Source organism: Chiloscyllium plagiosum, unplaced genomic scaffold (assembly GCF_037043375.1).
Source record: "Chiloscyllium plagiosum isolate Xiang-an unplaced genomic scaffold, Cpla_swu_hap1 HiC_scaffold_1, whole genome shotgun sequence".
NCBI classification, from domain to species: Eukaryota; Metazoa; Chordata; class Chondrichthyes; order Orectolobiformes; family Hemiscylliidae; genus Chiloscyllium; species Chiloscyllium plagiosum.
This window is the reverse complement of record NW_028270139.1, coordinates 65,068,734-65,085,648: the sequence shown is the minus strand read 5'-3', so window position 1 is coordinate 65,085,648 and position 16,915 is coordinate 65,068,734. Positions and strand designations below refer to the sequence as shown.

The 16,915-nt window shown below is 39.3% G+C and overlaps 1 protein-coding gene across 4 annotated transcripts in view; it reads left to right on the top strand.

The window, feature by feature from the left end:
• Positions 1-16,915, top strand: part of rfc1 (replication factor C (activator 1) 1) — an 86,367-nt gene that overhangs the window by 60,539 nt on the left and 8,913 nt on the right. For all 4 annotated transcript variants that reach the window (XM_087987318.1, XM_043692868.2, XM_087987321.1 and 1 more), the window contains exons 14-19: positions 2,786-2,895; positions 6,668-6,782; positions 6,898-6,983; positions 13,351-13,488; positions 13,988-14,083; positions 16,352-16,450. In XM_087987318.1, coding sequence (XP_087843444.1) covers positions 2,786-2,895; positions 6,668-6,782; positions 6,898-6,983; positions 13,351-13,488; positions 13,988-14,083; positions 16,352-16,450 — 644 coding nt within the window. The remainder of the gene's footprint in view (positions 1-2,785; positions 2,896-6,667; positions 6,783-6,897; positions 6,984-13,350; positions 13,489-13,987; positions 14,084-16,351; positions 16,451-16,915) is intronic.

Sequence of the window (16,915 nt, the reverse complement as noted above, 5' to 3'; positions counted from 1 at the left end):
CTGTTATAGAACAGAGGGACCTAGGGGTTCAGGTACATAATTCCTTGAAGTTTGCGTCACATGTAGGGTGGTTAAAAAGGAGTTTGGCATGTTGCCTTCATTGCTCAGACCTTCAAACTCCAAGGGAAGTTCGATAGTCAAGTTGAGGTTGTACAGGACATTGGTGAGGTCTCTTTTAGAATACTGTGTCCAGTTCTGGTTGTCCAGTTATAGGAAGGATATTATTAAACTGGAGAGGGTTCAGAAGAGATTTACCAGGATGTTGCTGGGTGTGGAAGGTCTGAGTTATAAGGAGAGGCTGGATAGGCTGGAGCACTGTTTCACTGGAGCCTAGGAGGTTCGGAAGTAACCTTTATAGACATTTACAAAACAATGAGATGTATAGATAGAGTTAACGGTAGTTGTCTTTTCCCTAGGATGAAGGATTTCAAAACAAGGGGGAACATTTTTAAGATGAAAGGAGAGAAATTTGAAAAAGACATGAGGCAAATTTTTTTTGGAGGGTGGTTTGTGTGTGGAATGAACCTCCCAGAGGAAGTGTTTGGATGTGGATGCAGTTACAATGTTTAAAAGACATTTGAATAAGTACACAAATAGGAAATGTTTGGAGGGATCTGGGCCAAGTGAAGACAGATAGGACTAGTTTAGTTTGGGCCTGGTTGGACTGAAGGGTTTGTTTTGTGCTGTTTGACTCTGACACTGGCAGGTGGTGATCATCTCCATATCCTGAGGCTGTGGATGGCTGTTTCTCAGTGATTTTCTGTATAGAAACAATAGTGTAACAGGTGTTATTCTTTTATCAGTGACAAGCCCCTTTGTGTGATTTGACAATAATTAGTGTGCTTTGATGCTGTAATGCCTACAAAATTTGCAAATGACTAAAACATGCAGAGAATGCTTGAAAAACTCTGCTTGTTTGGCAGTATCTGTGGGGAGAGAAAATCACAATTAATGTTTGACTCTTCGTCAGAATGACTAGACTACATGAACATGTGAATGACTGGGAGTAAGAATAAACATCTGCATTGCATACCAGCCTGCACTGGGAGATCCTCAGCATCCTGAACCTCTTCATTTTGCTCTTTAGGTTCCAGGCCCATCTTGCATTCGCTTCCCCAAATGACTTTTGTGCTTAATGCTGGAGAAACTTTAATAGTTCAAATTTTGCTTCTCTTTTGTGTTGCTTTTTCATGCACATTGAGCTAAACTGAAACTTTGGAGCTTTGAAGAGCATAGAGATAATTGGCCATCAAAATTTGAAATATGCCAAAGTTGGTCTGCATGTCACATGGTGAAAAATAAATTAGTACATCAATGAATTCTCATTTAACTACATTATTTAAAGATTTCTTTCAGAATGTCAAGATGTGCCACTTACAAATATAGGCGAGGAGCAACTCACTGCTCCATCTAGAGGAACTATCAATTGCTGCACTTCCTCTCCATACGATCCACTGAGTTCTTCCAGTTTTCTCTGAATCCTTGCACTGCCTCAGCAATTAATTGCAAACAAATAAATGACAAGGTGACAACATCCAAGGTAGCCCATAAGACAAACAGCAACTTTTTAAATTTACTGGCATACTGGATATGTATTGGAAACCTATGTTTCTTGGACAAATGCTAGTCAATAACTGTTTAGGTAGAACTAGCTTGTTCTGACTGATGAAGTTACATGACCCAGATTGGTTAGCAGACTCATCTGGTTGTTTGAAATAAAAATAAAATATGGTAGAAATACTTAGCAGGTCTGGCAGCATCCATGCAGAGAGAAACAGGCTATGACTTTTAGGGTTCTGGTGAAAGTTTGTATGTGAGGAAACTGTGTATTCTCTCTCCACAGATGCTGTCAGACCTGCTGAATATTTTCAGAATTTCTGGTTTTATTTGAGATGTTCAACATCCGTGGCAACTTGCTTTAGTGTTGTCTAGGTATTTATTTGGTTTTGATCTGATCTAGAAATGGAGACTTTGGTTTGTTTCAAGTCAACTTATCGTTTAATGTTTCAACAGTTTGCTCTTCTTGGAGAACCTCCTCTTGTACCTGATTATTCTGTCAAGTTTTCTATTACGCAGCCTTTCTGCCTTTACTTGATTGAAGAAAGCAGTTCACCTATTCCCTACTGACTTTAATAATCAACTTTCCAAGTTTTTATAATTGAAAGCTAAACTCAACCCTTGATGTCTTTTTTTCTTCCTTATAATTTAAACACCCTTAAGGTCCTTTCACTTGTTGACAGTCCTATTTTATCCAGTGATTTCTCATGAGTGCAACCGCTGTTTTTAACCACATACTGATCTTCACACAACAATTTGCTCCCTTCAAATCAGAATTTTCTTTTTTTGGCAAGAAACATTTGTGTTTTTAGGTACGTAGATTCCAATTGGCATAAGAATCTAATCTCTTCCATTCATTTCAATCTTATTTTTTGGAAGCATAATTTTGGTTAATATTGTATGATGTTTCACAATACTATGTATGACATAGAATGATACAGCATAGAGGAGGCCATTTCAGTCCATCATGCCTGAGCTGAAAGAGCTATTGTCAATACTATTCCCTTTTTCTCAATAAACTTTTATATTATGTTCAGTTCCATTTTCGTATTGCCAGCTACAGGCACCAGTCAATACAGAGATCGTGAAATAATTGCTAATGAGGGATTCTCAAGATCATTTACAACGTATGAAAATAGCTCTCAAATGCTTTCTTGTAATAATTGTGCACTGTTCTGTCTGTACAGTGCAGAGCATACAGTTATATTTTTAATGTCCCTTTGTCCAGCAAAATTCACTAAATTTGGTGGAAAGGATGATGGTTCAAGTTTCAAAGCTGCACTGCTGTCCGGTCCTCCTGGTGTAGGTAAAACAACCACAGCCACTCTGGTCTGTAAGGTAAGAACACCTTAATGCTTGGATAAAATGTATTTTCCTTTCCATGATTAACATGTGCATGTTTAATGCAGTTTTTTGCATTTTACAGTAACACTGAAGTTGTAGTATTAAGCCTGGCAGAAGCAACTTGATACCTTGAATAAATCATGTCGCATTTCTTAAATCATAGCTGGATTAATACCTTAGGATGTGGCCAGTCAGCCTCTTGGACTTTTGGGGCAGCTTTTAATCCGTCTGAATTCATTTATGTTGAGCATACAGATCTTGTTTGCAAGCAACAATATCCTGATTGCAAGCATTTACATTTTAATTGCTGGAATGAAAGCTGAAAACATCTGAGAGAAAACAGTAATTTCAGGTAGTACAAATACATCAAAGGATTGATGCACTAACATTTAGTGCAATGAACTTTCTTAATGTAGAAATTTAACTACTGTAATCTCCTGTTATCTTGTGTTCTATTATAAGCAGTTGTCACATTAAGAGCTAGGCTGTCTTTTTGTTCATTTTCCTGTAATTAATAAAATGTCATTAATGGATGTTTCACAGTTTCTTACAGCTTACAGTTTCTGAAAAATGCGCAAGTATTGATATATATTTCAAGCAGTTTATGCAACCTTGCAAGCAATTCTCACGAAAAGCATTAATTGCATTTTATATCATGCCAACTTGGTTCTTGGAAATACTTTTCACCAAGTATTTCTTCATGCAGAAATCTCATTGACTTTACAACCCTTCCAGAAACTGGGTTCCAGCATCTGCCACCCTCTGAATGGGGAAAAAAACTCAACTCCCCTTCCATTTTTTTTGCTAAGTACTTTGAATCAATGTCCATAGTTATCGGTATGCTTGCTAAGATAATTGGTTTCTTCTCCACTTGGATGCTTTGCCCACTTTATTATTTTGCTTGGTACTTTGCTATGAGTCATGAGTTAATTTTATTATTCATTGGGAAGACTAATTCAAAAGTGACAGATTTTCATGGGAGCTCATATATCAGAGCTGCACCTGGTTTCCAGCTTATTAAAAGTAATGTTGATGCCTGGGGAAATTCTGATTTTAAATGCTGGGCTGTTTGGTGTACACATCTAACCAAACCAATACCAAGATCAAATGGGTAAAAAAAATCCTCTGAACATTCTCTTGTTGACAAAATCAATTTATCTCATGAGTTGAGCTACATGGTTGGGGAAGGACAGAAAATGATTGGCTTGTCATGCTTCCTTCAGTGAATTAACCTGCCAGCAATCCTGATTAAGGCTCATGTGAAGAAATACCTTTTGAGTGAGGCATTAGAGCACCATTGGAGTCTATGGAATTGTACCCCAACAAGGAGTAAATGTATCTAAAGAGAGCTTTGTGCAGAAAATGGGCAGAGATGTTGGTCTGTTCTGTTGTCACCATTACCCATTGCTGTGACTCATTAAATGCTGTGACCTTTGGAATCCTAGAACAGTGCAAAGCAGGAGATCATTTTGTGACTGTTCTTTTGAATAACTCTGCTTACTCCCAATTATTCACTCTGTCCCCAGATTTGTTTCGCTTTTATACTTAGTCAATTTCCTAATTAATCTGTATTCTCCACCCTAACAGGCCCCTGTCCCCATCATGAATTACAGTCAAAATTATTGCATAATCTTTTTCATGTCATTTTCATTGTTCTATCACTTTCCTGAAATCTTTATCCCTCCAGATATTAACCCTTAAGCCATTTAAAGCCATTTTAAAAAAAAAATTACTTTATTTAAACCCTTATGATATTAAATACCTTATTCAAATTTCCTCTTGCATTCCTTAGAGCAGTGAAATAGCGGTTCTGAAATCCAAGATGAAACTGATTTTGGTATTCAAGGGAGCAGTAGTCATAAAATGTATACATTGAATATGTTAATCAACGTTGAAATGCAAATTTTACAAATGCCTTTGCATGCTCAGGCATGAAATTGTAAACGTTGGTTTTTCAGAGGGATTTGCATGTACTTGTGCAGGGAGCATATAGTGTATAGATGCAATAAGCAATTGGGAAGGCAAATTACATCCTTGCCTTATTTGCAAGGATATTGGAGTATAAGGATAAACAAACTTCACTACACTTGTACAGGGTTTGATGAGACTACTGCTGATCTATATGCTGTTTTCGTCGTTATGTTTAAGGGAGGACATACATGCTTTGGAGGCAGAGCAACAATCATTCACTAAATTGATCCCTGGGATAAGAGGATTGCTCTGTGATGAGAGGTTGAGTGGATTGGATCTATATCTTTTGCATTGATTGGAATGAGAGATCGTCTCAAAGGAATGTACAAGATACTGAAGAGGTTGACAGAGACGACGTTCTGTCTGCTGACTGGGGAATGTAAAACCATTTGTGCACACATGTGGACTAAGGAAAAGTCCATTAAGACCGGAAAACAGAGTTGAAGCAAAGTATCGCCATGATAATATTTCATGATGTAGCAGGCTCAAAGAGCTGTATGGCCTATTGCTACTTCTACTTATGTCTCTGCCTCCAGTTGTTCTGATTTCAGAAAATGTTTGATAGTTGAATAAATACAATAGAAATAGTCTAAGAATTGCTTGAAATGGCTTCTGCACTGTTACCTCTGATGTCTCCACCCCAGTCCAAGGTTCCCCAAGGAAATATTCTTGTCCTCTCCTGTTTGTTCTGTATGTGCTGCCTCTGGCAACATCATTCAAATATGTGGCATTAGTTTTCGTATGTACACTGCGAGGACCCTAGCTGCAAGTTACCAACTCTTCCACTTTTGTTGAACTACCAGGCAACTTATCTGACATCCACTACTTGATGAACAGAAATTACCTCCAATTAAATATTGGGAGGACAGAAAACATTGCTTTTGGTTTCTAATTTGAAATCTGTTTCCATCTCTCTCATTGGCAATCATTTGATACTAAGCCAGTCTGGTTGCAACTCTTGATGTCCTAATTAATTCAAAATGAACTTCTGATCCTGTATTAATATATAGCTTGTACTTCTGTAAATTTGTCTGACTTTTGTCCCTGTTTCAGCTCATCTGAAACTTTATGCTTCATTACCTTTAGATTGGCCCTGTAATGAACTCCTGGCTGGTTTCTTACCTGCTGCACTCTGTAAACTTGATGTCATTCAAAACTTTGTTGCCTGCATGTTAACTTGTACCAAGTCCAATTCTCCTGTAACCTCTGCGCTCACTGAACTACATTGACTCTTAATCAAGCAATATTTTGATTTTAAAATTCTCATCCTTGTTTTCAAATCTTTACCACGGTCTCACTCCTCCTTATCACTAATCTTTTTCTTCCCCATAATCTTTTAAACCCTCTACGTTCCTAATTTTGGCCTCTTGTTTATGGTTGATTTTAACTACTTCTGCATAGCTCTGGAATACCTTCTATACCTCTCTGTCCCTCCTGAAAGACACACCTTCGACCTATCTCTTTGACCAAATATTTGCTCATCTGAGCCTTATATGGTTTGTTCACACAATTGTGAATTGTTACAGTACAGAAGGAGGCCATTAGGCTCATTGGGATTATGCTGGCTTACTATGTTAGCAGTTTGCAGAGTGCCATTCTCCTGACTTCTCTCTCTACCACTGTATTTTCTTCCTTTACAGATAACAGTCCAATTTCACATTAAATGCTTTGATTTGACCTGCCTCCCGTACGCTGTCCTGCAGTCCATTGCAGACTTAAACATTTGTTGTGTTAACAGGTTGCTTTTCCAACATATGTTTTCAGAAGTACTCAAAGATTTCTTTTTGTCTGGAAGGATCTGGGCTACAGCTATGTTGAACTTAATGCCAGTGATGCTCGCAGCAAAAACACACTGAAGGAAGTGATAGCAGAGTCACTGAACAATACAAGTATCAAAGGATTCTCATCAGGTGGGTGCTGATGAATGAAGTGGGTCTGCATCAGTTTTTCCAGTAAGCTGTTGGCACCATTTGACAATAGCTAACCAGCTTTTCTGCTTTTTCTAAATTATGTTTTTCTTTTCAGGAGCACCATCAGTAAGCACTAAACACTTGCTAATCATGGACGAGGTGGATGGAATGGCTGGCAATGAGGACAGGGGAGGGATACAGGTAACAGTTTGCTTTATTTAATGTGGAAGCTTATGTGTTTAAACAATGTCCAGGCAACTTTTGGCGAAATGCCGAGTCTAGTTTATGTTTGTGTATTGAGTGACTGCGAAAAGGGGAACTGCTCTTTAATGTTGTACGTGCAGGATGGTGTTTCCAATGGTATATAGTATTTATATATCTGTTTATATCAGTTTACTCTCGATTATCAGTAAAGTGATGGATGGTGTCATCTGTAGTGCTATTAAGCAGTGCCTGCTCAGATATAAGCTGTTCAGTGATGCCTAGTTTGGATTCTGCCAGGGCCACTCAGCTGCTGACCTCCTTATTGTTCAAATATGGACAAAAGAGCTGAATTTCTGAGGTGAAGTGAGAGTGACTGCCCTTGACATCAAGGCAGTGTTCAACTGAGTGTAGCATCAAGGAGCCCTAGAAAAACTGGAATCCACGCGAATCAGAACAAAGTCTGCGTTGGTTGGTGTCACAGATAGGAAGCTGCTTGTTGGAGGTCAGTCACCTTGGCTGCAGGGCAATTCTGCACGAGTTCCTAGGGGGTAGTTTTCTAGGGTCAACCATCTTTAGCTGCTCCATCAGTGACCTTCCCTGGATCATAAAGTCAAAAATGGGTGTTCACTTATTACATCATATCCGGCACCATTTGTGACTCCTCAGATACTGAAGCAGTACATTTTCAAACGTAACATGACCTGGGCAATGTTAGGGCTTGGGCTGACAAGCGACAAGTAACATTTGTGCCATACAAATACCAGGCAATGACCATCTCCAATAAAAGGCAGTCTAGCCACCACCCCTTGAGATTCAATGGTGTTACTATCACTGAATCTCTCTTTCTTTCTCCCCCCCCCCATTAACATTCTTGGGTTTACCATTGACCAGAAATCCAACTGTACACACCATATAAATACAAGAGCAGGTCAGAGGTGAGGATTACTGTGGTGAGAAACTAACCACCTGACTCACGAAAGCAACTCCACCATCTACAAGGCACAAGTTGGGAGTGTGATGGAATACTCCCCACTTGCCTGGATGGGTGCAGCTCCAACAACATTCAAGCTTGACACCATCCAGAACAAGGCAGTCCACTTGATTAGCACCAGCATCCACTCCCTCCACCACTGAAGTTCAGTAACAGCAGTGTGTACTCTCTACAAGATGTACTGCAGAAATTTACCGAAGATCCTTAGACAGCGGGAACCTTCCAAACCCATGACCACTTCCATCTAGAAGGACAAGGGCAGCAGATACACAGGAATGACACTACTTGCAAGTTTCTCTCCAAACCACTCAACATCCTGACTTGGAAATATTTCTCTGTTCTTTTACTGTCACTGGCTCAAAATCCTGGAATTCCCTCCCTAAGGACATTGTGAGTCAACCCACAGCACATGGACTGCAGTAGTTCAAGAAGGCTGCTCACCATCACCTTCTCAAGGGTAGCTCATTGCAGGCAATAAATTGCTTTTGCCAGTGCAAACCAGTGATGCCCAAATCCCATGAGTAAGTAAATAATTTAAAAGAAGAACAGGAGACTGTTCAGTGAAATTTATATTTAAAGTGTAGATTGCTTAATTCTTAAATTCCTGCTAAAGTGCACTTGCCCACTCTGGGATTTTCATTCTTGTTCTCCAGTATTTACTGCTAGTTTCTATCGCCACTGCAGTGTTGAGAATCAATCCATGAAGTAATGTAAGTGTGGTCTCCTGTAGCTTATTCTAGGGAGTGTTACTGGTTCCCACCCCATTATGACCGAGTTGAATTTTTTGATTTGGCATAGTTGTTTGCTGACAAATTAATTATATTCACATTTTGCCCATGAATCAAGAATTTGAACAACTGACCTATATACCGTAATCACTGTAAACTACCGTAGTAGAATTAATTATACTCAATTGGAAAAATAATTCTGGGAATTTGTGGGAATGAGGAGAAAATTTCAAAAAGGAACACCAAATGATGGAATACTGGGAGGGATAGATAACACTAGAGTAGGTAAGTCAATAGGTGAGTCTTGCATAAAGGCAAAGGTAACAAGAAGCGAGTCAGGGTTACAGGGCTTTTATATATGTGCACTGCATATGGTAAATAAGATTGGGGATTTGCAGATGCAGATTCCCATGCAGAATTATGATGTGGCTCAAAGGAGGGCTAAGTCAAGGATGTCACAGAACAGCTTTTCTGTTTTTGTTTCTGCCAAGGTGACTAGCTTCATACTTATGTTCATATTCCATTTGTCATACTCTAGCCCATTCACTTACTCTCCAAGTCCCGTTGAAACTTCCCCACAACTTGAATTCCCACCCAGTTTGGTGTAATCAGCAAATGTAGAAATATTGCAACTGGTCCCCACGTACTCATTTTCAAATCGATCATCATTCTGGAGCAGGTGGGATTTGAACCTGGGCCACTTGGCACAGACATAGGGACACTGCCACTGCACCACAAGAGTTCTCAAACATTTCACAGCGCATAAATCAAATTAATTCAAAGGCCCTTTTCTGCTGTCCCTACATTCAGATTATGGATTGTGGATTCAGCACTGACCCTTGTGGTATCCTACTAAACAGCCAATCATCCTGAAAATAATTCATTTGTTCCTACACTCTGCTTTCCATCTGTTAACTAATTCTCAATCTAACTAGTGTGTTTCTCCAACTCCCATGAACTCTAATGTTATTTACTATCCTCCTGTGTGGGACTTTATCAAAATCCTTCTGAAAATTCAAATACACAGCATTCATTGTCTATGATGTAGGTAAATCCTGAAAAAGGAAATCCCAACAAGTTTGTCAGATATGATTTCCCTTTCATAAATCCATTGATGCTGTCCTTTTTTTTTGGTAAATGTTCAGTTAGTATATCCTTCTCTAATTGATCCTAATATCCTTCCTTCGCCAGCAGGTCTGTAGTTCTCCATTCTCTGTCTTCCTGTCTCCTTAAATAGTAATTATATTTGCTATCTTCCAGTCAGCAGGAACATTTTCAGAGTCTATAACATTAAGAAAGAGAACTACCAATGCATCTCTTTTGCTACTTCCCACAACACCTTTGGATGAAGTTCATCTGGTTCAGGAGATTAATTGCCCCTCGATCCAGCTAATTTGTCAAGCACCACCTCTTTACTAATCTAATTTATTTTAGCTTTCCACTTTAACAAATTCCTTGGAGGCTGAGTACTTTTGGAGATTTTCTTCTTGAAGCCAAGTGCAAAGTAGCTGTTAATTTCTTTGCAATTTTTCTGTTCTCCTCAATAAATTCTCCTGTGTCTGCCTCTAATAGACCCATATCTATCCTTTTTCTTCTATATGCCAATAGACTGCTTTAGCAGACTCCTCTGTGATTTGCTAGCTTGCACTTGTGTTTTCCCTTGCTGTATTAGTTTCTTGGTCCTAAATTGCTCCCAGTCTTCAGATTTATCATTATTTCTGACATTCTTATAGTCCAGTTCCTTTGATCCAAGAATTTGCCTTTTCCTTTGGGAGTTTGTTCCATAGAGGAGTGTATATCTGTTGTAGACCTTGTCATATTTCTTTAATTGCTAACCATTGCCTGTTTATCATCATTTTTTTTCATGTATTTTCCAAATCCACCTTACCTAACCTGCTCCTCATAGTTTCCTTTGCTCAGATTTAAGATCCTAGTTTCAGAATATGCTATGTTGTGTTAATTCTTCCTATAAAATTCTATCATATTATGGTCAGTATTGCCAAAAGGTATCTTACAGTAAAGTTATTAATTTGTCCTTTCTCATTACACAATGCCATATCTGAAGTAGCCCCATCCCCAATTTACTTCGGAATGTACTTTTCCTGAAACCCATCTTGTACACACTTTAGGAATTCATCCTTCATATCTGATTTGGTTGACCCAGTCTATATACAAATTGAAGTCTACCATTATTACTGTATTACCCATGTTACACATCTCTAATTTCCTGATTTCTAATGTGTCCAAAATTAGTATTAGATTGAGTTCCGAAGAAGTCACTGGGCTCAATGGTAACGCTGATTTCTCTGCACAGATGCTGCTAGATCTGCTGAATTTCTCTAGCAATTTCTGTTTTTTGGTTCGCATCTTCAGCATCTGAGTTCTTTGTTGTGGTTCTGTTCACCGAGCTGGGAATTTGTGTTGCAGACTAGTTGGAGTTCATGGATGCGCATCGTTAGCTGTCTTCCTGTTTTGTCCTATGTCACGAAACGACACGACCAGCTATCCTTAGTAACCACACACGCAGATGACAAGCAACATGAGTTCGACTGGGATAACACTACTATTATAGGACAAGCCAAACAGAGAACGGCTAGGGAATTCCTAGAGGCATGGCACTCATCCACAGATTCAATCAATAAGCACAATATACCGGCCACTGCAACGGACAGCTGGAACTGACAACCGGAAGCAACAGATTCAAACCACTATAAATGCCGGAGGAAAGATCACAGAAGCGTTTCACAGGAGGCTCCCAAGCACTGAGGATGTCACCTAGACAGGGGACGAAACCTCTGCAACACAAATTCCCAGCTCGGCGAACAGAACCACAACAACGAGCACCCGAGCTACAAATCTTCTCACAAATTTTGATCTGAGTTTTTTGTTTTATTTTGGTACTAGTGTTTGTTTTCCCTTGCTGTTTATGTCCACCCAAACTGATTCTATATCTCGATCCTTTGATTGAAAATTCTCTGTGATTGGTGTTCTGATGTTGTTTCATGTTAAGAGTGCTACCTCTCCTTTTCCTTTTTTGGACTATGCCTCCTAAATGTAGAATATCCTTGGATATTTTTGTTCAGTATCTGGCTATATCGTCTTAACAGTAATTAAATCATGTCCATTTACCTTAATTTATGCAATCAAATTATCAGCCTTTGGTATAATGCCACATGCATTCAGGTGGAGTTCCTTAATACTGTCTTTTTAATGTATTCTCCACTTGCATCTGGTATGATGCTTTTATCTGTCTTCTATTTTTGACTGTTTCCAGTTTTGTTTCCCAGATTCCTTCAGTTCTGACAGCCAGAAAATTTCTACAGATTCTCTCTACAAACTAACAATTGCCTTTCTGCAGATATGAAGCAGCTATTCTGAAATAAAACCTAATTCTTCTCAAACTACTAGTGGCATTTGACTGTTATAATTTTTGTATGTCATTAAACACAACATTATAAGCGTTTCTTCAACTAATTTTAAGAGTACCTTGCTTGGCACTTAACTTCCAAGAAAGCCTGTAATTTCTGTTTAATTCACTGTTCCAAATGACTTTGACGTTTTTTTTTTGAGAAATAGTTACCCTTGCAGAAACCCTAAAACAAAAACCATATTTGCTTCTACAGAGGAGCCTCTATTATCTGAACGAGATGGGCGGGCACTGTTTTATTTGCATAATTGATTATTCGGTTGATTGATTCAATAATTTACTTCTGGGGTTTGGAATTTTCTGTTAAGTCTGCGCCCCTTCAGGAGACTAGGCAGTAGCACCCCTGCCCATCCCCTGCACCCTGTCCAACACTGTACCCCCCCCGGCAAAAAACCCCGTGCACCCCACCTGCCCCGGCCCCCTCTCCTTGGCAGCCGGACTGGACACCAACAACAACAACTGTTGCTGCTGCCTTTTGGGGGTGGGGGGGTGGGGGAGTCTCCAAATAGCGCGCGCGCACAACTTCTTACTGCAACGTTTTGACAGGTTCTACTTTTGGCCTCTACAGAACAATGTTGGAGACACTATCTGGGGGGGGGGGAGAGGGTGTGTGTGTTTAAAGTATACATCTGTGTAGAACTCCAGGGAAAGTGTGGGGAGAGAGAGAGGGCAGGAGGTCAGTCATTTGGAGAGGTGCCCAGGACTGTTCTTGGCAGCATTTCAGTAAGCCAAGTTCACTTTTAATCACTAAACAAAAGACACAATCAGTGTTGGAAACCGGTCTTAGAAACAGTACATCAATCGGAACCTCGAGATCTTCTTCAGATAATCTGATATTCGGATAATTTATATTCCTCTGCACTTTAAAATCCACATTCCAAATTATTGTTATGTATTATACACATTTATCACATTCACCTTGTATTTCTGTTCCTGATTTGTATTTAGCAATTGCTGGTAAACTTGCAGCCGTGACAAAAGCAAAAAAACCACGGATCCATCCAATGTGTTTCCACAATATATACTCCATCCAAAAGCCATGTATGCTCCTGATTTTAAAAAAAACAGACTAATTAGGGAATAGAATATCTGGAAATTCCTTTCCTAGATACCTTTGTATGTTTGGACTGGGGATGAAGACTGCTTTGAGTTCAGTGGAGATGTAGACCTTGATTGATAACTGATTAGTTGTAATTTTGGATTTTTTTTCCTTTCTAGGAAATGATTTCTCTCATTAAACGGACCAAAGTTCCTATTCTCTGTATATGTAATGACCGAAATCATCCCAAGATCCGCTCACTGGCCAATTACTGCTTTGACCTCCGCTTTCAGCGGCCTCGAGTAGAACAAATCAAGGTGGGATTGGATTAGTTGTTTCTCTGTTTGTCAATTGATATGTATTCTGCCATTGCTTGGTTTCCAGGTAGTTTAAATTTTAATATATTGGTTGTTCTGCTTTGAAGGTAGCAATTATGATATCTTATTTAACCACCCAAATATTAATTATTTTGATCTATATATTGTGCTTGCAATCTCAACCCCGCCTTCAATTCTTAACCATAGGATCTTTGCCGCCCCTCTTGTTGAGAAACTGGCAGAAGTGACCCTTCTCTCACTTCCACACGAGGGCATAAATAGTGATGAAAAGTGAGCTGGAAATTAGTTATCCATTGTATTCAGTGAACCTCATAGGCCTGGCTGCTTTAGTAGGGACAAGGCAGAATTGTATCACGGAATAGTTATTTTACATCATCCTATTACTATATCAAAAATAAAATTCACTGTCTGTATTGTTTCTGAAGAAAATCCTATGTATATGACCCTCTGATCACTTCTATAAGACACTCTCTTTCAGGGAGCAATGATGACTGTTGCTTTTAAAGAAGGCTTGAAGATTCCCCCTCCTGCTATGAATGAAATTATACTTGCAGCAAATCAGGACATCAGACAGGTTTGTGAACTGGAATCGGTATCAGAATGTTTGTATTTTGTGCAGTGCAAGTCTGTAAAATAATAGGTTGCAGAAACCGCCTTGTTGCCTCAATAATTTGTTTTAACTGGATCTATGCCATTGTTACTAACTAATGGCTGCAAGTCCTTCATAACATGACTGTTCCTACACTTAGTTTGCAGTATTGTTTAATTGCTTAAAACACAATACTTGTCATTTGTATATAACTCTCCAGAATCAACTGAAAATAGAAACAAACAAAATTCTGAAAGGTACAGTTCAAAAAAAGGCAATTCTTTTTCATTTAAAAAGAAGCTGGGGTTTGAGCCAAGGGCTGAGGATCTTTGAGCTTGTTTACGCAGTGTAAATTGAAATAGGAGGCTGTTTAGGCTCAAACCAATTTTACTATTTAGTTGTGTCATGACTTGTCTGTCCCTGAGCTCTACTTGTTAGTTTTGCGTTGTATTCCTTGACAGTTGTGTTGAGCATTCACAGACCTTTACAGTTTGTGAGAAGATTTGTAGCTCGGGTGCTCGTTGTTGTGGTTCTGTTCGCCGAGCTGGGAATTTGTGTTGCAGACGTTTTGTCCCTGTAGTGGTTTGAATCTGTCGCTTCCGCACATCGACCTGGACCCAATATACCGACCACTGCAACGGACAGCTGGAACTAACAATCGGAAGTGGCAGATTCAAACCACTACAAATGCCGGAGGAAAGATCACAGAAGCGCTTCACAGGAGGCTCCCAAGCACTGAGGATGTCACCTAGACAGAGGACAAAACGTCTGCAACACAAATTCCCAGCTCGGCGAACAGAACCACAACAATTCACAGACCTTTGGGAGGGCTAAGCCTAAATTTCTGCTATCCTTTGTAGAAAAAGTTTTTTTTTTTTTTAATTTCACTTCTTCATGGCCTAGCTCCTAGCTTATGTCCACATGTGCTAAAGATATAATCGCTAGAGGAAAGAGCTTCTCTGTCAAACCTCTCAAAATTGTTATATAACGATCAGACTCCTCTGCTTAAGGGATTACAAATCAAGCTTATGCAACCTATCCTCGTAATTTAATTGTCCAAACCTTGTTTGCATTCTGGTGAATCTGTGCCAAACCAAGGCAATGCGATGTAATGTTTAAAGCTGATGCAGCATTCCAGATGGGGTCAGATCAGGGTTGTGTGCAACTGTATAAAAATGTTTCCCACCTTTGATGTTAACACCCTTGATAAATATTATTAGCCTTTTTGATTGCTTTCTGTACCACTGTGTCAACCTTTAGTGATGTGTGTATCTGGACATCAAATCTCTTTGCTCCTCTAACAGTGCAAGCTCCTTGTTTACTAATCATATTTATGAATTTCAATCAATTTACTTTCCTCATTTGCTTTCCAGCAGGTCTTATAATATTGAGTCTGTCTTGAGTGTGATCTGGGCACTAATGTCTTGGGCAATTCACATGTTTATTTTTCAACAAATGGGTATTCAAAGCATTCAAGACACTGACAACGCAGTCATTAGATTAAAATTTTGGACATTGAGGCTTACAAAGGCATTTTATTTGATACTTGTTGGAAAGTATTCCATCTCTCTCCTCTGCATGAAGACTGAAAGAACGTTGGATGCTGTAAATGAAGGAAAAACAGAAGTTGCTGGAAAAACTCAACCAGACTAGCAGCATCTGTAAAGAGAAATCAAAGTTAACGTTTTGGGTCTGGTGACTCAGAACTGAGTTCTGAGGAAGGGTCACCTAATTTAAAATGTTAATTCTGATTTCTCTTCACAGATGCTGCCAAACCTGATGAGCTTTTCCAGCAACTACTGTTTTTGGTCTCCTCTCTGCATGTTGCATTTATTTTGGGGGAAGAAAAACAAATCCGATGTTACCATCCTGCTTCTCTCTCTGTGGGCTGCTATCTTCACTGTTTCTAAAGTTCTGATCTTTGTCAACAGGTGTCAGGTAGTCTTGTCACTCCCTCCGGCAGCTCTCATTGGAAGGTATTTGGGGGATATTAGCAAGTCTTGATCAAAGCCCATCTCCATCAGCTGTGGTCTGTTCCATGGTCCTGATGTGTGGCTAAACTGGTGGGGTAGAGGAAATAATTCTAAATTCATCAGACTGCACCTTCTAGTCTGAACTGAGACTCTTGAGCTATTTCAAGTGTCCTTAAGTTTATTTTAAGCTTTCCTCTGTCCAAAACTCAGCATGATTCCTGAATATTTAGATATCATTGACCTTGTCACTTGTGTGTCTTTGTTTCCCCACATTTTCTAGGTTCTGCATAATCTCAGTATGTGGTGTGCAGAAAACAAGACTTTGACTTATGATCAGGCAAAAGAAAATGGCAGCAAGACGAGAAAAGATACTAAACTGGTGAGGTCATCATTTTAGATGGTTTGTTCTCTATTGTTGCACAGATGATGGAAGGTATATGATCTTTAGAGTTTGGGCTTCCCAAATTGTGTGAATTTGTGTCCTAGTACTGATTAATATTTGATTTTCATTAGTATAATTTGTTAAGTCATATTTATGGGGTTTCTGCTCAGGAGTATTGATGTTAACACTGAGCAGCAAGTTACCTTTCTCTAATTGTCCGTGAACTGAATGGCTTGCTAGACCGTTAAGGGTCAGTGGCATTACTGTGGGTCTGGAGTCAGAGAAAGCCAGATCAGATAAATTGTTAGCTTTCTGTCCTTCCAACACATCAGTGAATCAGATAGGATTGTTATGACAATTAGCAGTGGTTACCATTACTCAGACTGGTTTTCAATTCATTAATTAAATTTGAACTCCACCAGCTGTCGTGATGAGGTTTTAAACCCATGTCCCCAGATCATT